The sequence below is a fragment of the Rhinolophus sinicus genome, chromosome 1, assembly GCF_057876585.1.
Source record: "Rhinolophus sinicus isolate RSI-liver-muscle chromosome 1, RSI-T2T, whole genome shotgun sequence".
In the NCBI taxonomy this organism is placed as follows: domain Eukaryota; kingdom Metazoa; phylum Chordata; class Mammalia; order Chiroptera; family Rhinolophidae; genus Rhinolophus; species Rhinolophus sinicus.
Window position 1 is genome coordinate 183,055,141 of NC_142501.1, and position 24,130 is coordinate 183,079,270.

Genomic DNA, 24,130 nt, shown 5'->3' on the forward strand with positions numbered 1-24,130 from the left:
CAAATAACACTTCCCGCAGGAATGACTGCCTATCTCCAGAGTCGATATTGCAATAAATAAGCCATTTAAGGACAATTTGTGTATGGAAGTCAATGACTACATTAAAAATAGAATGGAGAGAAATCACCGTGGAAACTTTGTGAAGCCTAGCCTGCAAGAGGTTGTGACTTGGGTGAAGAATTCATGGGATAAAATCACTGACAGGTGTGTTGCTAATGCACTACGACCAGGCTACATGGACAAGAAGTGCTCATTGAAGGAGAGCTCTATTGCTGGACATGAGATATTGGGACCAATGGTTCTACAGGAAATGGAGTCGCAAGAAATTCAAGCCAAGAATTCAGGGTTTGGAGAGTTATGACGATGTTCCAGAAGAAGATGACATGACTGTATTTGAATAAATGTAGATTTTTGTACATGAATAAATAAAGATTGTTGTAAATGAATAAGTGTAGATTGTTGTACATGAAAAAGTAAGACATCCCCTGAAAATAAGCCCTAATGTGTCTTTTGGAGCAAAAATTAATATAAGACCCAGTCTTATTTTCAGGGAAATACGGTAGATATAAAATAGTATTTTGCAAGGAATAAATGAAGTTTTATATATATGTATTTTAAATATATATATTTATTTACATATATTTTAAATATATATGCATTTATATTTATATATTTATTTATATTATTTATTTATATATATTATATATATGTTTTTATATATATATATTTAAATCTAGCTGAATTCCTGGCACAGAAGTACTCAAAAAACAGTAATTGTTGTTATAACCAGTATATGCTGAACAAGCATGACTTGTGGTCTAGTCAAATACAACTTTAATTTGTCCCCCATCAACCCTTTCAAGTTCACATGGTGGGGAAATCCTGCCCTGCTTTTGGATGAAAACTCTGGAGGCCCATGACTTTTTTCTCATATTTATGTAATAGACCTTAAGACAAACACAGTCTCAGCTCAGAAATTAGAATATCGCTCCCAGATATTAATTTAAACTCTGACGTTGGCACCTGTTCTCCCCCAGGTCAGGCCTGCTTCACTGGGAAACTTGCAGTGGGAGGAGGGAGTGTGAGTGGCTTTTCCCTGTTTTTTCCCCTGGTGCTGCCCCTGCTCATCCCCAGACACCAGCTCACTGCCAGCTTCTGACTCCCAGGAGGATGGGCCAGAGGTGAGGTCAGGGAGTGGAAAGGTGTACTTGGACTCGTGCCATCATAGAATGGTTGTACGTTCTCTGGGCGTTCCAAATGTAATATGCATGCTTCCTTGGTGTGTGTGTGTGTGAGTGTGTGTGTAAATTTCCATGACAGTGACGGTGGCAGTGAGGGTGAGGGGTGGGGGGCTGGGAGAGGACTCTCTCCTGAAGGTCACTTGATCAAGTTGGTGGCTTACAACTCTTTCTTCAGCTTCTAGACTTTACTACCATATTCTGCCCTTCAGTCCTGAAGGGAGAATCAGAGGTGATTCATACCAGTTCACTCCTTTACAGGGTCCACATCTGGTCCATGGGAAATATCCATGCATCCTTTAACCCCAAGCATGAGGCAATGTAAGGTGGTCCCAGGTTGGCCATCACTTTCGTACTGCCACAGTCTCCTTTAGGTTTCTTAGGCATGAGGTCCACATAGGTGATTTTGTAACAGCTCACTGAGACTTGCTTTTCTAAATTCTGTGTATGACGTAAACCATCTCATATTCACTTTGGAATTCGATATCTAAGAAATTGATGCTCTAAGTAAAATTGAGGCAGGAAATGTGTGATTTTTAACCTTCTGTTGTGTTTTTGCTATCATAACTGGGTTCCAAGGAGATAGCTTGAGAAAGGAAGCATGATATGCAATAGCAGGGTGTGTGCCTGGAGCGTCAAGTTGCTGGAGATACGCAGGATAGGTGTGCAGAGCCAAGCCCGCAGGAGCTCCTTGTGCCAGGAGCACTGACTTTGTGCATTTAGGATAGAAAACCGCTGAACATTTTAAGCAATCATGAGTAATCTAGATGTGTTAATCAGAATGCCAAAATAAGTGAGATTCCCTGAGGGAGAAGGTGTGGGAATGACAGTAGTGGAACGGCTAACCCCTCAGAAGCTCCAATTTTATGACCCAGATGAACTTCTATGTCATGTGGTTTTGTCTGTAATTCCTGCTTTACAGGGGCTACCATCACATACCTGCCCACCACATTTTTTTTCCACACTTTTGTCTCACTCCTCTTTTCGGCTTTCATTTACCATCTCAAGCAAAAAAATGTTTTTCCAAAAGTCTCTCCTAACTTTTCAAAATTATGTTTAGTGAGTCCAGGACTTTCCTAGTCTTTGGTTGTTTTACTGAATATCAGAACTCTGCAATTGTGTTACTAAGTGGAAAAAGAATGGGTGAACGTTGAGCAAGTCACTTCTAATATCAGTAGTTACTTTCAGATATTGATCTGAAGGAAAGCGATGTTCTACTGATATCGTTGAAAGTTTTGTTTGTTTGGTTGGTTGGTTTTTAACCGGTTGGTTTTTACACTAAAGAGATCTGAGTTTGAGTATGCAAGAAGAATGAATAGACACATATGTACACACACACACACACACACACACACACACACACACACATTCATACAGACAAGAAGTACTCAAGTGATCAAAGCACAAAACTGTTTATCTCAGTCATTGTGCAGAGCCAGAAGAAGCCCTTAAATATATATATATATATTTTTTTTGGCTGATTTGGATGCACAAAATGTTTATGTATTTTTCTTAAAAGCTCGCTCCAAGGGGTTTCAAATTACTTTCTCCTGTGCTTTGACAATATAACTCGACATATATATGTCTTCTAAAGGATCACAACATATACTGGATCTTCATCTCAGAAGGGCTAGTTCTAGCGGTACTATTTATCCTCTGAAATTCTGAAATTCTAACTGTCCTGTATAAAATTCTAACTAGGAAAGGATAGCAAACCTGAAAAACCTGAAGACCACCTCCAACGCTCACCATGTAACTTCTTTTCTCCCTGTTTCTGCGTCAAGGCAGATAAGAGAAACAAAAGCGGGGACCCTTGGTCAGCTCTCTACCAATATAAGCATTTTATCTTTTTATTATTAGTCAAAAAAGTTTGGGATGGACTTCTCAATACTCTTTGTCAGAGACATCAGGAGCTTCTCAAATTTGACCACACCTTTGTTGGCTCTGCTCTTTCTCACCTTTGTTGGCTCTGCTCTTCCTCTTGCTTGTGCTAAGATGTCTGTCTCAGAGTCCCAGCCTTACTGTCTGTAAGGGGGTTGACATATCTTCACTGATATAGGTCTGTTCTCATTAATGTCTCCTGGCCTGGATCCTTTCCGGGCAGTTATCAGGTAACTTGGGCATTTAGCTACACGATTAATTAAAAGACTTGCTGTCTGGTAGTGATATTGATTCCACTTGTAGTTGGACTCATGGACTCAATTAGGTAGTGTAGAGTCTAGTTTCACAGCAGGAGCTTTCACACATACAAATCAGTAGTTCTGTGAAACCTGATGAAATAATGGCGAGTTTACTCTGAAAAGCTTTGTAATCTAGAAGCCAACGAAGTCAATGCCATAGTAATTAGATAATTATTCTAGCCCTGCAGTTGTCAGGGCCTTCTGCCAACATCCTCTTTCCCACTTGCTACAATTTCTGTCGCACAAGTGTTCCCCTTCTCAGTTGCCAAAATAAAAAAAATAAAACAAGACCTGGTTCTTCCCTCTCTTAATATCACCAGCTGGGTTTCCACCTCTTACAGTTTTTTAAAATACATTTTCCACTTCCTACCACTCTCACCTTACTTGTGACAGTTACACTCTTCATATCACTGGACTTACAAGGCTTCCACATTAATAATGGAACAAACTAACTTAGGGAATACGTCTGGGCTTCACCATGACATTGTGGAATCCACCCCTTCTAGAAGACAGTTCCATTATGAAACTGTGTATTCCATTCCACCATAATGGAACTCCCTTCTAGGAGTGATAGATGGTTCTGCTAGACTGAGTCAGATGATGTCTGAGTTTCCCTACATGGAGTCTAACATAGGGTCCAGAATTGAACACTGTGTTGAACCTACATTACTGCCAAACCACAGCAAATAGAAACTTTGAAATCTTTTCTAGAAACAATTTCCAGAGAAGCATTTTGTTGGTAGCAATCACAGTGGCCCTGAAACACAATGTTATTAATTTTCTTCGGTTTTCTACCATTGTATATATGTCATATAGATAGATAGATAGATAAATCTGAAACTATAAAGTTGTGTGATTTTAATAATTGGATTAGAAGCCTAAAAATATATTTCCACATTGAATTCAGAACATTAATATCCAATTGAAGATTTTTAATCCAGTGGTTATCAGAAGAAAAACAATGTTCGTAATTGCTGCTATAATATGCCAAAACTTGTTAAAAGTCTTAAGAAATATTAATAATTTTTGCTTATAAATTATGCTTATGAAATTTGTCATAAGGAAATAATCATGGGTGTGAACAAAGTTTTAGCCAGGAGAGCTGCTTATAATAGCGAAAATGGTAATTAGTTTGGATTTCAAAGATTTAGTGACTGGTTAAGTAACTACAGTATTTCTACATAATGTTGACATTAAAAATGGCAATTGAAGGAAATTAATGACATGAAAAGATGTCCATGTTATGCTAAGTTAAAAAAAATTAAAACATTATTTGAAGTACATATTTTTTTTGTGCAGACATACACACAAGGAGAGAGAAAAACAATTTGGCAGGACATACCTCAAAATATCAGTGGTTATTACTTTGTGGTAGAATTATAATCAATTGTATTTTTTCTTTTACTTATCTATCCATCTTAAATTTTCTACAATAAACAAACTACTTTTACGATAGTAGTTTAAAAAAAGAGTTTGTTCCTAGACATTTTTTCACTGTTCACTTTTAAAGGTGTGCATTATTGGAGGTCTGCATGAGCACACCTAAGAATGTTTGGCTATTCCTCCCTGTGACTTGGTTAGGCTGAGTGTCCCAGGGCTCATTAAACAGAAAACAGTGAACAGGGATGTCCCAAGTGTAAACTATGGGGGAAGTTTGGCCTATGTCAGCAAATTTTCTAGGTAAACTAATGGCCAAACTGAGCACAGCACTTTGTCTTTGTAGATAAAATTAAGTAGAAAACTATAAAATATCCACTTTATGTGATATTTTGAATAACCAAATTAGGTGATTTTGATTGTTTTCTTTAAACCACTTTTGGTCTCTGCATACTTGTTATTCGGAGCCCAGTAGAGTGATTACAAGGAACATTTTATGGATGACTCCTACAAAGAAACAGATCATTGAAATTGCAGTGAATTATTTCAATTCAAATCATCAAACTTTTATTGAGTAACTAGGTGTGCGTCCAGCGTGTATTAGACACAGTGGGGTATTCAAATAACTCACAAAAGACAAATGTCTTGGTGGAACTCACAGTTTTTACACAGAGATGGATAAATTAATAAATATCCCTGTTATATATCATGGGCTTCAATATAAGCATTGAGTAATTGAATAATACAAAGTAAGAGTCATGGAAGTTCAGGAGAGGGAGAGGTTGATTCTAACCAAGGGAGCAGGAAAGCTTTCTTAGAGGAAGTGAGATTTGAGCTAAAAATAAAGAAAAGTGTACTAGTCCCCTATTGGTTATAGGTAACACTAAAATTAAAACTAGCTTAAATAAAGACATTTTATCAACTTCTATAATAAGGATGTATTCCTTTAGGTGAGGTAGATCCAAGAGCTTACATGATGTCAGGCTTAGCTTCCCTTTCTGTGTTGATTTTCATCACAGTCAAGCTCCCACAAAGATGACTTCTGAAGACAGAAAATCAGTGAAGAGTCTCTTTGCCTCTGCTTGGGAACCTGTCCATTCTAGGCCAAACTCTGTGGTCAGCTGTATCACCTACTGCTCTAGGGAGAGGGGGAGGGGCCAAGGCACCATGATTGACAGTTCTACCAGATGAGACAGATGAGGAGCCGGGGCTTTCCCCAGAAATGCAACAGACATGGCAGAGACATGGCCAAAACTAATGGACAAACACTATCATTACCATATTGCATTTCAGATGGGTAGAACATTGTAAGAGAATATGAGGGCAAAGCATGTGTGAGCAAAGGGAAGAGCTAGCACTAGGATATGAGTGTAGGGAATGCTTTGAAGACAGTGAGTGTAATGTTTGTTGGGTAAAAAGCAATTCTATACCAATGATTATAGTCTTTGAACTTACAAAGTTTTGTAGATGTTTTCCTTTATTTAGACATTTTTACCTGGGGAGTTTTGCATATATGCATGCAACTGCCAGTTCAGCAATTATTTAAATGTAATGGATCTTGCTATTTGAAATATATCCTGTGATAAATACTCTTGTAAAGCAAATAATTAAATTGTCACCAGAAACACTGACCTTTAATTTTCTGTTTTGTACATTTAAATTATATGTTGACTTTGCTAGAATAATGTATAGACTAAATCTTCCTTCAGAAAATGAATTTTTAATCCATTTAAACCATAACTCAATTTAAGCTCTTAGAGCATTGCCTCTTTCTAGTAAAAGTGTAATAAATACATGTAAATGATTCTTAGAATTTATATCAATAATTATAAAATTATCTACCAGTTTTAAAAGCATATTTGGACCAGACATTTGTTTATTCTTTGGCGAGCAATTACTGAATGTGAACTCATTTTATGATTCACAGAATCCCCATGGGTCTGTGGTGATACAGACAGCTGAAACCAGGCCAATTGAGTTTTAATCTTTTCTATCCTTTAGAAATAAATGAAATTAAAACCTATGTTTTTGTTATTTAGCATTTGTTGAATTGAGCTAAGATTATAAATATAGAATTAGATACTTGCTAAATGAATTTAAAATCTAAATTTGTCTAACTAGACAAATATGCAAGATTTTGACCTTAGAAAATGAGTGGTAGAAGTGACAATTTAGTGAAAAACTCATGAACAAATCCCCCAAAATTCCAAACAGAGATATTAAAGTATTCTATTAGTAGTATTTGCTGGTCATGGACCAATGCAGAGCACTAAAAAGTCAATTTCCAGTTCCAGCTCTTTCCTGAACTTCATGATTTTAAACATGGACCCTCTCTTCACTCTGCATGAGTTTTCCTATCTTCAAACTGTTCATATTTTACAGAGAAGTTGGAATGCTATATGAAATAATATATATGAAGCACTTTAAGTTCCTTAGGACAAAGTTTCCACAACAAAATGAAATAACAATAGGGCACAAAGTATGAATTATACCTGACCTTTTATCTTAAAAAGCAAGCATATTAGGGATGAAATTTTACATGTTAGAAGGACTCATCTCAAAATGTAAGTTTAAGAAACATACGGTTAGTACAAGAATTTAATTCATATACAACTTCTGGAAAACATCTTGCAGTGTAGTGTACAAGTGTACTCATTTGTGATTTAATTAATACCCAATGCATAAAGCAATTCCTTAGAATAAATAATGTGTTAAATCAGTGGTACTCAGAGATATGTGACATGTGAGTCTTTAAAATTATTATTAACAGAAAGAGCCACATAACCATTACCTGCTTTTTTGATATTTTGTATAATATTAAATGTACTTTCTAATATAAAAAGGAAAGTCTTAAATATCCATAGATTTCAAGCAGAAGAGCCACATGTGCCCTATCCTATTAAAGTGAGTGCTTAGCGAAGGGACATTTTGTGAGACACTGGGTTAAAGACCCTAAGAGCTAAAATGATTGCATTGTAATACTGTCCTATGATGGTACAGATAATTTCCAAATACATAAAAACAGAAAACAAGTGGTATAATTCTATATTGAAATAAACCCATTCTATATATCCACATGGAATTTGATTACAACTGAGGCTGGAAGTTTTTTTGAGGACAAGACTAATGATAGAAAGATGAGAGCTTTCTCATGATGGCTGAAAGAAATATGTACCACCAGACCATATTGCATAAAAAGTAACTGACATAGTCACCACATTTTAACAAGATGCAATGTGAAATAAGGCTTCCATGTTTAATAACAGAATATCCTTATCAAAATAATATCCATGTCCAGCATGGGGAACAATGGATGGATCAATGCCAAAAAAGGATAGGATAAAAAGATGAGCTACCTTCTTCATTCCTCCCCATCAAATAGACCTAGCACACCTAAAGACACTGATGCTGAGAGCATGAGACAGAAGTCACAGTGGTTGGCTTTCGTCTTTAGACTTCCTCTAGGTCTGTCTCTTACATTTCCCGGCCTCTTTTTTCTAATCCTTAACTCTATCCACTGTCTCTCTCTCACCCCTGATTTTGCTTACCTGTTTTTTGTTTGTTTGTTTGTTTGTTTGTTTGTTTGTTTACCAGCAACTCTGCTTTTCACCTTTGAAGCTGACTTGGCTTTTCACCTATGACTTCATGCACGATAAACCATGGGTAAAAGCATCTACTCCTATTCCCGTGGTAGCCCAATGGTGCCTATACCAACCTTTCCATGACCCAACTATACACTATTTGATTATGAAAGATCTGATTTAAACTCAAGAGAAATGTTTGGAGGGAGATCCAGTAAAATCAGGGCACATATCTCATCATACTCCTCTTAGTTTGTTTAGGAGAGTTGGCCACCTTTCTACTACCGTGTTTCCCTGAAAATAAGACCTAGCAGGACCATCAGATCTAACATGTCTTTTGGAGCACAAATTAAGATAAGATCCAGTCTTATTTTAATAAAATATAAGCCTGGGTCTTAATATAATATAATATAGTATAGTATAGTATAGTATAGTATAGTATAGTATAGTATAGTATAGTATAATATCATGTAATGTAATATGATATAATATAATACCAGGTCTTACATTAATTTTTGCTCCAAAAGACACATTAGAGCTTTGGTCTAGCTAGGTCTTATTTTCGGGGAAACACTGACAAACTTTGGCTTCTATTATAATTCTTGGTACATAGACGGTCCTCAGGAAATATGAAATAAAAGGATGGATGGATGAATACATGAATTGTTATAAGTACTAGCTATAAGATCCAGAAATGATTACACTGGTTTTTGAGGGTGTGCATGAAGTTACAAAGCATGATGACTCTATAATTAACAGAGCATGTATCGTGAAGATTTCCATTCACATTTCTTTTTTTAAAAAAATCAGGAAGCAACTCAGCATGTCTACTTGCCATCACTTTGAGAACATCTGTGGTTTTAAAACAGCTTCAAAATAGTTACTTGCCTAGAGTAAGGTCAGACTTCTGCTGTATAAGCAGTATTCTAAATTCATGTGCACAGGTACATACTCTCATAAAGTGCAGTTTATAAAAATACCCATTAGCTGGCCCACATCTTCTTCACACCATGATTTTTATAGTGATATGTAATGTACATTCAACTCACTAAAACTCAGTCAAAATAAAGAAAAAGACAGAGGTAACAGATGCACCATCCTAATTTCTTGCATGAAAAACTGCACACTTCCTCTAGAAATCCCAAGTAAGAATGTTTACAGAAATGGTTGATGGAAACAGCCTGGGCTGGCATATAAAATGCTTAGTATTTACCAGGAGAAAACATCCTACATACAGTCTCTGTCCATCAGCTGGTGCTCAGTGTTTGTGTTTCCTCAGATTGACCGGCTGGATGTGGATAGCTTGTTTAGCAATATTGAATCCGTGCATCAGATATCAGCCAAGCTGCTGTCATTGTTGGAAGAGGCCACAACAGACGTGGAACCGGCCATGCAAGTAATCGGTATGTTTACTTTTTTCTCAGTTCTACAGTACAACAGGAAATAATATTTTAATAACCTCCCTTTGCTTTGGTTTTATGTTTCTGACTCACCAAACTTCCCAGGAGATCTATAAATGCTAAACCCATCTGCAGGCTCATTGTAATTACACAAACTCTGTATTTATTTTCAAATGGGTTTATATCCATTTGCTGAAGTCTCTCAGTAGCACTAAGCACACCGTTCGTTTTTTAATTTTCAATCTTTCAAACTCTTTGCCTTCCAGATGTTCTCTCATTTTGCTTTATGGCTAACACTTACTTGAACATTAAAGAATTAAATATTTAAATACTTTAATAGCTTTACTGATTTTAGTCACAGTGTTTTTCAGCTCTGATGCCTATGAACCCATTGATGTTTGGGTTGTAAACTTTTTTTTGTTTTTTCGTGAAGAGTCTATATAATTTGTAAGGCACACAAGTTCAACTTTTTCTGCGCTTTTCCTACTTTGTCTATATTATTTGCTTTTAAAATACGTTTTTACTCTCAAACCAGCATAAATTATGTTGTTACTCTGGTCAGATTTTTGAAAAAAATAGAGATAGCATTGGAAAAGTGTTGAGCCAAAATTTTATTCTCTCCACTTCTTGGGAGTTTCAGTGGAAATGCTGTACATGAACTCTTTGAAGGAAGTTGTCACATCCAAGACCTTACACACATAGTGCCATGTAGGCCAAGAATTCTTAAAAAAATTTTTTTAATTACTTTTCTGTTTCACACATAATATGCAACATATGCTCATTTCAAAAATATTAAAATAGTTCGTGAACACACAGGACAATAATAAACCCTGCAATGCCACTGTCTTCCCCATAAGTAATCACTGTTATAAGTTTGATGTGAATCCATTCTTTGAGACAGAGACACAAATACACCCACCTTACAGATTTAATGATTATGTCTTTATTTGTTAATGGAAGCTAGAGTTATAAAAATGGCATGAAATTCGTCTTGTTTAGTATTTATGAAGGAGCCAAAGTTTAATAAGCAAGGCTGATCTAATACTAAAGGTGAATCAACCTGGTTATTTGTAGTGTTTTACACACCAAAATGGCAGTCCACTCAAAAAGATTCTCCCACAGACAGATTTAAATTCAATCATTTCTTGTGATTAAATATCCTCATTATGTACTGAATGTTTGTGTTCCTCCAAAACTCATATGGTGAAGCCCTAAATCCAAATACGATGGTATTTGGAGGTAGGACCTCTAAGAGGTACTTTAGGTTTAGATGAAATCATGGGGGGGGGGGGCCTGGGGAGGCTTGCCCCGTGATGGGATTAGTGTCCTTAGAATGAGAGGAAGAGAGATCAGAGTATCCTCTGTCCTCTCCACTATGTGAGGACAAAACAAGATGGCAGCCTTTCCAAGCCAGGAAGAAGGTCCTCATCAGGAACTGAATCTGCTAGCACCTTAAACGTGGACTTTCCAGCCTCCAGAACTGTGAGAAATAAATGTCTGTTGTTTAGGACACCCAGTGTTTGTTATTTCATTATGGCAGCCTGAGCTGATTAGTATAGTTTCCAATAAATTGTAAAAATATTTTCTAGAGGAAGGACTGTATTTGTTATATTTTTAGTATGGGTTCATTAATTCATTTATTTTTATTTTTTATAACTTCACTTTTTAAAAAATTTATTGGGGTGACAATTGTTAGTGAAATTACATAGATTTCAGGTGTACAATTCTGTATTACATCATCTATAAATCCCATTGTGTGTTCACCACCAGAGTCAGTTCTCCTTCCATCACCATATATTTGACCCCCCTTACCCTCATCTCCCACCCCCCCACCCCCCTTACCCTCTGGTAACCACTAAACTATTGTCTGTGTCTATGAGTTTTTGTTTCTCATTTGTTTGTCTTGTTCTTTTGTTGTTTTTGGTTTATATACCACATATCAGTGAAATCATATGGTTCTCTGCTTTTTCTGTCTGACTTATTTCACTTAGCATCATACTCTCAAGATCCATCTATGTTGTCACAAATGTTCCTATATCGTCTTTTCTTACCGCCGAATAGTATTCCATTGTGTATATATACCACAACATTTTGGTTGTTTCCATGTCTTGGCCACTGTAAACAAAGCTGCAATGAACATCGGAGCACACGTGTCTTTATGGATAAATATTTTCAGAAGTTTTTGGTAGATAACCAGGAGAGGGCTTGCTGGGTCATATGGTAATTCTATTCGTAATTTTTTGAGGAACCTCCACACTGCCTTCCATAGTGGCTGCACCAGTCTGCATTCCCAGCAACAGTGTATGAGGGTTCCTTTTTCTCCACAGCCTCTCCAGCACTTGTTACTATTTGTCTTGATGATGATAGCCATTCTGACTGGGGTGAGGTGATATCTCATTGTGGTTTTGATTTGCATTTCTCTGATGATTAGTGATGTTGAGCATTTTTTCATATGTCTATTTGCCATTTGTAAGTCCTCTTTGGAGAAATGTCTCTTCAGGTCCTCTGCCCATTTTTCAATTGGGTTGTTTGTTTTTTTGTTGTTGAGTTTCATGAGTTCCTTGTATATTTTGGATATTAGCCCTTTATTGGAGGCATTGTTTGCAAAAATCTTCTCCCATTCGATTGGTTGCCTCTTTATTTTGTCGATGGTCTCTTTTGCTGTGCAGAAGCTTTTAAGTTTCATATAGTCCCATTCATTTATTTTAGCTTTTACTTCCATTGCCTTTGGAGTCAAATTCATAAAATGCTCTTTGAACCCAAGGTCCATAAGTTTAGTACCTATGTTTTCTTCTATGCAGTTTATTGTGTCAGGACTTATGCTTAAGTCTTTGATCCATTTTGAACATTAATTCATTTATTAATTCACTCAATGAATCGATATTAAGCAGCAGCAAGTTCAAAGACTAAGGCGCTGTGTCGCATTGTCAGGTACCAAGAGATGCAAGTTCATCTCTGTCCTTCAAAAGTTTGCAATCAAACAGCTCCTTGACTTGAAGGTATTTGTATAATACACCATCAGTGTATTTTCTACACTACTGCAGATATTCAGAGGATAAAGAGAATATTTCTAGATGGGGAATCAGAGGATTTTTGAAGACATTACTTGAGCTTAAAGGTATAGGTCAGATTTCAACAAGTGAGGTCCCGGTTGGGAAGACTAAGCAGAAGCAGAGCATGAATAAAAGCATAGACAGAAAGTGCCAAATGACAAGTGTGTTTAGGAAATGTTAAATGATGGAGTCAATCTTGAGTGAAGGATACGTATAAGGGAGAAGTGAGCAATGAATCTATAAGTATAGAATAGGGACAGACCATACATGGAATCAAAATTTAGAATTCACTTTTCAGGTAGTGAGGAGCCATTCAAAGATTTTTTAGCAAGGGTGTGATGAGACACAAAAGTTTCTGGAGAAAGACAACTATGGTAGCTATGAAGAGAGTGGATAGAAGGAGAAAATGAGTCCTAGACAAATAGACAGGTAGTTCAGGCATGTGGTAACAAGCATCTAAGCTAAGTTAGGTATAGTCAGAATAGAAAATAGTGGCCAGGTTCAAGGGAAACGTGGAAGGAAACATAAACAAGATTCAGGGTTTGGCTGCATGTGCTGGAGTCAAAGACAAGTTTACGGAGACATGTATCCTGATTTGCCTAGAACATTCAGACTTCGATAGGTGTGTTAGTATTGTATTACTGTGTAACACATCATCATAAACCCAGTACCATCATAAACCCCGTACCAGGTTTTGTAATAACTATATTTGGAAAAATATTTTGCCTATTGTTCAAGCATTCAGTCCAGTTTAGTATTTGTCCTGAATTTTCTCCCTTTTAAAGGAGGATCATTATTAATAATTGCATTACAAGAGATTTGGTAAGACGGCTACATTGTACTTCAATTTCTGACATGGTGTGTCCTAGTAGAATGTAAGAGGCAGGTGCATTTGACAGTTTTCTCACTGTAACACATGATCAACTCTGAAAGATAGTCTATCTCTCCTTTCCCAATCTTTTCTAGTCTCAGGGAAACTTACATCGTCCTTTGAAGTGCAGCAGCCAGGGCACTGGCTGATAAAATGATGACATTTGGAGATGAGCAGCTAGCAACAGCTAACTACTTCCTGTTCTGGTGGGGGTGGGAGATACACTTGATGCAACAGATCCTGCCATCCACGGGATATAGCAGCAAGTTGAGTTATAGCTCATACTGGATGGGCCGTGCCATGACCTCTGAGAGGCTTGGAGCCACCACAATGATAGTCAGTGGGTTTAGTGAGACTTGTAGGCAATTAAAGATTAGATGTAAGTGAAATATGTGTGAGAAGTGGAGGCTGAGCCATCTTGCTACAGAGTATCTAGATGCTGTTGCTGCTACTTATGATATAAATCTATAACTTTTTATTATCTGGTTATGCATATTTTATTTTGCAATCAACTTATTCAGAAGCAGGGGTTTGATGTACACATTTTTAATAAAAATTGTCTATTTTCTGTTTCTCAAGAAAGTTGATGATGAGCATAGAACACACAAAATACAATCTATGTGGGCTCCTTAATGTTGTCACTTCCCATGAGACAATCAGGAGACAGAAATCTGCTGAAGAAGCAACAACGTCTACATCAACAGGTAGTCACTGGAAAGTCTGTGCCCATTTTTTTAAAGCACACTTGGCATTTGCTGTGCATGCTTTTGTCCATGCTGTTACTTCCATGTAGAATCTTCTTCCCAACCTGGATCCTACTTGTTGAAATCTGATCTAAACCTTCACGCCCAAGAGCACGTTATTTAACACATGGAGCTGCAGAAAGTGTGTTTACAAATCACTCCATGCAGCACGACTTCATTTAGGTCAAATGGCAGTTATCCTCGATTAATTATTTTCATTTTTAATTCTGAGTTTCCCTGGGCCTGTGATAAATGTAAAGCAATGGCTATTAATGAGTTGACACCATAAGCAGAAGATATTGCAAACAGTTAAATTATGACAGTTTTATAACAGTATAAGCAGGTGAATTAAACAGAAAATCAATTAATTCCAATAATGATTTAAAAGCATTTAATGCAATTCACTGAATCAAAAAAAAAAGCTTTCGGTAGTTTATTGTGTCAAAGTTTCATTTTCTGACCTTATTGTAAATGCTATTATAACTTTAAAAATTAAACTTCTGAATGCAAACGATAATACGAATATATATTTTTAGTGGAACTCAGCATCACAGTAAAATAATTTTTTTACTAAAGAAAGAAATCTATGGAGCAGAAATGTACTTGGGATTGATGGTGGCGCATATGTAATAAAGCTGTGCTATTAACTGAAATGGTAACGAGTCAAAATCCATGCATAGTTTTATATATACAAATTTAGAGTGAACTACCTACAATGTTTGGAGGATAAGTTGGTATTAATTTAAAAAATAATTTTATGCATGACAGTACACACTTTCTTTTCTGCTGGTCACTAAACAGCTTTCAGAAATTGCATTTTATTCAAAATCAGTTGGAAGTTTTTAGATAAGGTATCCAACACACAAAGGGAAAAAGTAATTTTAGCTTTTTAATCTTTATAACTGCAATTATTGAAAACAAAATTGTAAATGGAAGACATCAAAATTTATCCCTATAAAAACAAGGAATTAGCTTTAAAAAATTAAACAAGGAGTGTCTATATTGTGTAAAATAGTTAATTTTGAAATTTTGTAGTTATATTTTGGAAAACCTGACTTATGGAAAGAAGCTTTTGATGGAGCCCCTATTTAATTGTATAAAGTAATATCCTGTACCAGGTTTTGCAATAAATATATTTGGAAAAATATTTTTTAAATCAACAATAAAAGCAACTTATTTGGTGAGCTTTATTTTGTAAAAACAAAAATAATCCAAATGGAGGAAAAAGACAGTACATGTAAGAATATTTTAACCCAAATATTTACACATTTCAATATGAAGTGATATATAATCAGAATTTCAAATCTTCCATTTAGCAGAATTATTTTCTGAGCTAATTAGGTACCTCTGTGCTCCCAGGAGAGTATTTTCCCAATTAAAAATATTATGGCTGACATATTTGAGCAACAAAATAAATAATGCTAGTATTGGATTTTAACCCATAAAATATAATAAATATCAAGTCCATACCGACACAAATAAATGAGAAAGAAAAGCTCTTCCTTATAGATTTCAATGAATAAATGTAGGAAAGAAGAGGAAAATAGAAAATTACCATTATGCAAATACTATAGTCATAATTGTTGCAGATAAAATCAACTGACCCATGCTAGATTTAGTGGGTAAAAGTTTGAGAAGTATATATACTTTTAATAGTTTCAAAGTATTTCTTAAGTAATGATTAATCTCAAAGCGAAAACTGATAACTTTACAGTGAGAAACCAGGCAAAGAACACCTTAACCAAGCGATCAAGGTCAACAACACCAGGAAATAACACATATTCACATCATGAACCTTATGATACAATGCACTGAAGGGGACACAACTTCGTATCTGTGATACTTTTTTCCATAACATGTCCAATCATGTCCAATCATGAGAAAACGTTAGACATCAGCAAACACAAATGAGGGATACTCAACAAAACAACTGATCAATTACTCTTTTTCTAAAATGTCAAGGTCATTAAAGATAAGGTAAGACTGAGGAGCTATAATCTTTTAAAGGCTGTAGAGGACTAAGGAGGAATAACATGTAAACGCAAGTGGGAACCTGGATAGATGTTAGAACAGTAAAGGAACACTAGTGTTGAAATTCAAATAAGGTGTTTAGTCAATGGTATTGAAACAAACTTCATTTACTTTTTCTGACCATTGTACTGTGGTTATATAAGATGTTAACATTGGGGACGCTGAGTGAGGAATAGTATTTGGACCCTATTGATACTGTTTTTGCACCTTTTCTATCAGACTAGTTCAAAATAAAAGAAGTTAACAATATGGCTTACAGAGAAAACTCAATTATAGATGTCCACAATTTCAAATTTACCAATCATGGATTGGCAACTTTGAGGAAGATTATAGAAAAATGTATTTAAAAAAATTAAAACAGTGAGGCTATATTTGAAAAGGAAAGAATTAGAGTCCTGTTTTAATTTCCCTATCCTTTCTTTATATTTGTACTAGTCTTGTGGCTTACTTTGGCTAATAAAATGTGGCAAAATGACGTTCTACAACAGCCATGCGACATCCACTCTCTACCCAGGGAGAGAGAAGGCTCAAATTGCCCAGTCATTCCAAACAACACAGTGAAGGCCTTGGACCTGTGAGTAAAACCCTACTCAGCCAGCTGGTCTCCAGCCAGACTGCAAATGTATGAAAAGCCCCCATTAGCACCACATGGCGACATGCCATCCCAGCAGAGCCCTGCTCAGATTGTCAGCCCAGAAAGTTAGCAGCAAACACTGTTGTGTTAAACCTTTACATTTTGGGGTGATTTTTTTGTGTGTGGGTCTACAGCAATAGCTAACTAATATAAATTTACTGAGAAATTAATTTAACACCGATGAAGAGGAAACCTTTGATTTGGAAGGTGGCTTTTGAGCTGGGACTTGAAGGATTTAGGAGGGTGGAGACTGGAACAAATGACTTTCTAAATGACAAATGGCAGAGAGGCCTCAAGGCAGGAGAGTATGGGAAATTCATACAAAAGACAGCCATCCAATGTGGCTGTTACAGTGCCAAGGGGGCTTCTATGACTCATACATGGCAGCTATTTTGATACAGAGTTCACTGGCAATTTCCATCACTAAACATCTTTTGCCAAAGTTCTCACATTTCATAAGATAAAACTGATTTTTGGTGAGATATTCCAAAATCATGTTACCACAGAATGAAAAGCACAAGTGTCCCATTTCTCTGTCCTCAGATGGCACAAATGAGAGTTTGTGATTCACAGCTTTAGTGCCAAAGGGAAAACTTTCCTGATACCTAGATAAACCAGGAGGAGGATTTTACTCAATAATAACCCTGGGGTTTGGATGCTGTTCAGGTTTAAGCACAGAGGGATATGTTTATAGATATGAGAGCTGTGGGGAACTGTCTGGACTATCATGCCAAGATAAAAACTGGATTCTAAAATCTTGACTGAAGCAGGCTCTGTAAATAGGAAACAGGCTCTAAATCTTTAGAGATGGGAGTATGAGAATGTGGGCTCTTGTTTCCACTTAAATTGGAGATCAGTCTGTAACAATTTAAGAAAATAGTGAGCAAGGACAAAACAAGTAAGATGATAGCATAGAGCATAAGAACACAAGAGCTTTAGTATCAGGTTGGCTTAGTTTTACATCCTGGCTCATCTGATTACTAGATGTGCGGTCTTAGGTGTGTTACAAAATCCTACTGAACTTCAGTTTCTTATCTGCACATCTGAGGCAATAATACCTACCTCACCCAGCGTTTGTGAAGATTAAATAAATCATATATAAATAGTGCTAGCCCAGTGCCTACCAATAAACATCCAATACATGCTATTACTAGCTTGTTATTATCCTGAGAATGTGAAGTTTATCCATCTATTTACAAAGGTTGATTTCTCATGTATGTAACAATTTAATAAAATGTGCATTTTTTTCAGAGGCCCTGATCATGTTTTTCAAAGAAATCAGATTTACTCGATGTGCATGGTTTCTAGATGCTCCCGATATCTATGCATTTTGGTGATTCATATATCCAATAAGGCAATGCTTTTTCTTTTTTCTATGAAAGGCTATTTAACATATCTCAAGTATCATTTCCACATTTGGTGGAGTATATAGCAATTGTAGAAGGCACTTTCCAAAGATGGCCCTCGATGGACCATGACTCCTGGTAGTCACACTGCTATGTAGTCTAGTCCCAGATTGACTCTGGACTGACCCTGAGACTCACTCACTAATACAGTGCAGCAGAAGTGACACTGTGTCAGCCACTGGGCCTATGCCTTAAGAAAGGCTGGCACTTTCTACTTTTGTGATTTTGGGAGCCTGCCATTTAAGAAGTCCAGCTACTCTGCTGGAATATTACTGGGAGAGGTCACATGGAGAGAGATTAGACCTGAGACTATGTAGAGTAAGAAAGTGGCCCAGCTGCCCCAGCATCCCAGCTGAGGCCAGCTTTCCAGCTGTCCCTGACAAGGCATAAAACTTGTGAAGGAGCCATCTTGGACCATTCTGCCAGTTAATCCCTCGATGACTGCAGCCCCAGCAGCCATCCAGTGGCGCAGAAGAGCCAGCCCACAGACTCCTGGGAGAAAATCAAAACAGTTGTTTAAAGGAACCAAGTTTTAGGGTGGTTTGTTACATAGCAATAGATAAGCAAAACAGGGCTTGAGCTCTCTTACAGGCATTTGCAACCATGTTATCATGTTCCAAAGTACGAAAGAAAAGACTAACTCATGACTATGTCGAAGTCTACTTTAACATATGTTAAAGTCGCATGCACACTGTGCTGAGAAGCAGAGCTGAGGGGAGTTTGTGGTAAAGGACTTGCAATTTCTTAGATGTCATTTCCTGAGGGGGAGTTCATCCTTGAGTAGAAAGACAATTTACTTTTCTGTTCTTTGAAGGTGTAGTGGATGATGTACTGTTGTTCTCCGGCAGTACTTTGTTCTCCTGAAACAATGTCTCTTGTATGTCCCTGAAACAGGAATCTGTGCCTTTAGCAGTGATTTTGTGAGAAAAGCATTAGTCACTGACAATTCATGTTATGATGCCATGTGGGAGACACCACAAAGTAGCTCACCTGAATAATTTTTCTAGTGTTATCATTGTTATATTTTGCGTGTGCACGCACACCTGTGTGTGTGTGTGTGTGTGTGTGTGTGTGTGTGTTACTCAGGACACAGATAGGCTTGCCCTCATTAATTCTGGCCCACTAGGTCAGGTTGGGACAGTCCCAGACCTATATACTAAAAAGTGTGAGGCTGGCAGGGGGAGGGAGACCCAAATGTAGCAGCTGAAAGGTCAGGGCATTTTGTTCCCAATGTTTGCAGTAACAGGGTACCTGTCAGTTTCAGAGTATATGACAGGGAAAAAAAAAAGAGGGGGGGGGGTGTTCAGGGTCAAGTATACATGAGTCCACACAGGAAAAGAAAAATCAGCAGAAGGCAGTCAGCGGGACACAACGTGGAGGCTGGAGCGTCAGTCTCCTAAGGGAGACCAAGAAGGGTCCCTGGGCTCCTAGGACTTCTTCCCTGTAATAAAAATAAAACCACGGTGGCTTAGTAATATGTTCTATAGTTCTTTTTCTCTGAGAGGAATATTAAGTTCTAAGATGTTCTGCCGATAGAGCTGGCTTGTAGAAGTGAGGGGCTTAGCTGTACAAACAGATTTGAATGGAGCTGTGAAAAGTCACATTGCACAGAAATCACATAGAAATAAAGTTCCAAATTCTATGAGTTTAAGAGTTCTGTGAGTCCCTGAACACTTTCCCGACAGCCAGGAAGTGAACATGAGAAGTGCATTGGCAAAGGTGCAGACCTTGGAAGGTGCACAATAGCCTGAAAAGGATGTGGCCTTTGGAGGGAGACAGATCTGTGCTTAAATTTTGGTTTGGTCACCACTAGCTCTGTGACTGGGGCAAGTCACTTGGATCAGTGAGGACTGCACTTCTCTGCCTGAAATAGAAACCTCACCAAAAGGACTTAACCAAAAAGGGACTTATTTTTCTCACATAACAAGAAACCTGTAATTCAATAGTCCAGGACTGGGGCAGCTGCCTGCTGGCTCCTTGCAGCTTTTTCCTTCACAGTGTTTGACATGTGGCATTTGACCACATGGCTCAAGATAGCTACTCCACTGCCAAGCATGCTTCCTGCAGGCAAGAAGAGCAAAACCACTTCTTCCCAAGGTTTTTTTCATTTAGGGGAAATAGAAGCCCTTCCCAGAGCCTTCTACCTGTATCTTATGATTTCATTTCACACACACACACACACACACACACTATTTCATTTTGTACACATATACATTCACACACAAACACATACTTGCACCTGTATTTGACCACCCGTAGCTACCAGAGATTGGGGAAAGGCCAGTAATTTTAACTGGGTGCATTGCTGATCCAAATTCTATTAGTCTGGAAGAAGGAAGAATGGATAAACAATTAAAAATGGATGCTACATTCATTTCTTCATATTTCAAATGGGGCTAGTGAGTCCTCTGTGGCAGAAAGATACGAAACATATGGTGCATCCCCTCCAGAACATAAGCTCCACATGGGTGAATCTTGTCTGTTCTGGTACTGTAGTGTCACCAGCACCTAAAACAGTGTCCCCAGTCAGTACTTATTGGATGAATGAAATGAATGGCAGATGGAGATAATGAGAAGTGTCCAGTCCAGCACATTGGCGATCACATGAAACACAGCAACTGTTGGTGCTGTTACTTAGTCTGCCTGTGACTTTTCCTATGGCATTTTCAGAGGCTGGTCGGTGCCATGGAGCTATTCGCTATAGCAGAAGCATGCTATTTACAGAAGCAAGCAAGATATTTACTAAGGTGTGACAAATGGAATCATGGTTTGGTCCAAGAACAGGCTCTGCAGTGTTGTCAACCTTGAGAAGGGAAAAGTTATCATACCTTTTCCTAACCCAGCCAGGAGAAACCTTCACTTTCAACTCTCAGAGAGCCAATGTTTTATTTTATTGAGATATAATTGACATATAACGTTATGTTACTTTCAGATGTACAACACAATGACTCATTATATGTATACATTGCAAAATGATCAACCCCAATAAGTCTAGTTAACATCCAAGAGACAATGTTTTCTTAGTGTGCCAGTTGTTTTAAAGATCCCCATCTGGAGTTAAAGTATCCAGGAAGTCAAAAAGGTTCAGGAAGAGACCACGAGTTACCGTTAAAATAAAGAGCTGTATTCTTGAATGTTAGTGCTGGACGAATCCTTAAAGAGCATCCAGTCCAACCACCTTATTGTTCAAACAAAAATAGTGAGAGCCTGATTTGTCTCCAAATAGCATCCCTAACTCTGGACACAGTCAGAAGGGAACGTTCGCTGTGCCTAACACCGTCTAACTACATATGATACACCATCCATCTCCACTGCTCATCAGTGCTCCTCAGGTTGTCCTGCCTGGCTTCTAGGCCACCTGCCACTGCCAGATGTGCTGGGTGCATGCTGTCTCAGTGGTGGAATGGCTTCTCCTTTGAGAGACCTCACCATAATTATGACACCATCCTCCCTGGCCCTGGACACAGTGGTGGTCATGGGATAGGACCCCACGTTCCACTATGTCTCCCTTTTTTTCTCAGTTTTCTCTTATGATCCCGCTACCACGATGTTCCCACTCTTCACCCCTCATTTCCTCTGAAACCCACTCCTCCGAAATTGCTGTTACCATGTCACCAGAGACCTCAGAATTGTCAAATCCAATGAACACGTTTTTCTGAGCTTATCTTACTCTAATGCTCCTGAAAAAAATTTTACTGACATATTCCTGTTGTCAGAAGAGAAATATCTTGAGCCCCAGGGAGTGTGGGGTTATGACCTGAAACCACAGCCATGAGCATGAAATAACTTTGTAGTCTCATTTTATCTTAAAAATTCATATAAATTTCCGATTCTACTCTTTTATGTGAAAATAATGTGTTTTTCCCAAATATTTTAACAAATTTGACACTCAAGGGATTTGCTTGTTTTAATTCCATGGCTGCATGTACCACCTGGCCCCTGAATTTGGTCTGAATTTTATAACCCTAACCAGGGTCCCTTGAGTATCCTCAATAGTCGATTTTATCCCCAGGTAAGATAGGAAATAAATGAGACTTAAGGCAAAGGATGATGACTTCTATAGGAGGCATTTACTCTTCCATCCTCTTCTCACTTCCCCCCTTACCTTATCCTCCCCTAGAGAACCCAAGGAAGCAAGGAAGGAAGGAAGAAAACATAGAAATGATCTGGCATTTTGGCAGGCTAATCTGCCTTGTTTAGTCCCAGCAGCTGGGCTCTTGTCCACGGAAGATAAGTAGACTGTGGAGAGCTTTCCTGGGAACTTCTGGGTGAAAACTGTCAATAAAGCTCTTTCGTTTAGAAAAGGCATATTTACTCAGTTGTGTGTGTCACTCAGGGAAGGGATAACCAGAAGCCGGCGTTATCTCACCCAATCTCAGACCTTCTTTCCAGGGAGTGGGCCATATCCATCCTCTGTCCTTGTAGCCATCCCAACCCCTTGTCTGTACTCGATATACTCTGTCTTGACAAGTTTTACGTAGAACCACAGAATTGTCTTTTGGGATATATTTTAGACCTTAATTATGCTTTAAAATTTTAACTAAAATTCTCTTTTAACATCATTGTAGTTGGTTTTCAGAGTTGAAATTTATTGCATAATTTTTCTTATTAATACACGTAACTTCCTACTTTAAACTCTTTGTCTTAGTCAGCTCATGCTACCATAATTAATTACTATGGACTGGGTGGCTTAAACAATAGACATTTATTTCTCAAAGTTTTGGAGGCTGAAAATCCAAGAGCAAGATGCCTGGTTCTTGGTGAGAGCCCTCTTCCTGGTTTGTAGATAGCCACCTTTTCATTGTATCCTCACATGGTGGATAGAGAAAGCTCTGGTGTCTCTTCCTCTTCTCATAGAGACACTAATCCCATCATGGGGACTCTACCCACATGCCTTCATCTAAACCTAATTACCTCCCAAGACACCACTTCCAAATATCATTCCACAGCACCATAGGGCTTCAACATATGGCATTTAGGAGGAAACAAACATTCAATTCATAATACTCTTTAGAAGTAACAGTTCATGTGATATTTGTATAGAATTTTTGAAGAAAATTTTATGGGTAGTAAAGAGGGGACATTCAACTCATCATGATTTCTCCCAAAATATTTTTCTGTAGAAGAAGAAGAAAAAAACATAGTGTGTTGATTGGAATTAAATTGAGCTGGGAGAAACAGAAAACAAAACAAAACATTACTAGTTTAAATAAATTAAATGTTCATTGGGTAATGTTCACGCTATTATGTAAAAGTCTAAAGACATTTAATCTACACCTGCATGGCAGCTTTGCTCCACAAAGTCCTCTGGGATACAAACATCTTCCAGCCGACAGCTTGTCTTCATGGATAAGGTAATATCCAAATTCCAGGCAGCAGGACGGAGGAAAATATGGAGAAGGAGGAGTAAAAGATAAACTAAACTGCCTCTTAATGGAAGTTCCTAGATATTATCACAGGACACTTTTACTTATATCCCATTGTCAGACTTTAATTACCTGGCCACATCTATTGCAATGGAGGCTGGTAAATGTAGTTTTTATTTGGGGCAGCAACAATTCTATTACTAGAGAAAAGGGGGAGCACTGACATTAGGGAAAAATGGCAGGTTCCTTT

General features: G+C 37.6%; 1 protein-coding gene across 1 annotated transcript in view; it reads left to right on the plus strand.

Annotated features, from left to right (window-relative positions):
• Window positions 1–24,130, plus strand: part of ARHGEF38 (Rho guanine nucleotide exchange factor 38) — a 120,069-nt gene that overhangs the window by 45,757 nt on the left and 50,182 nt on the right. The window contains exon 3 of the mRNA XM_019738889.3: window positions 9,656–9,779. Coding sequence (XP_019594448.3) covers window positions 9,656–9,779 — 124 coding nt within the window. The remainder of the gene's footprint in view (window positions 1–9,655; window positions 9,780–24,130) is intronic.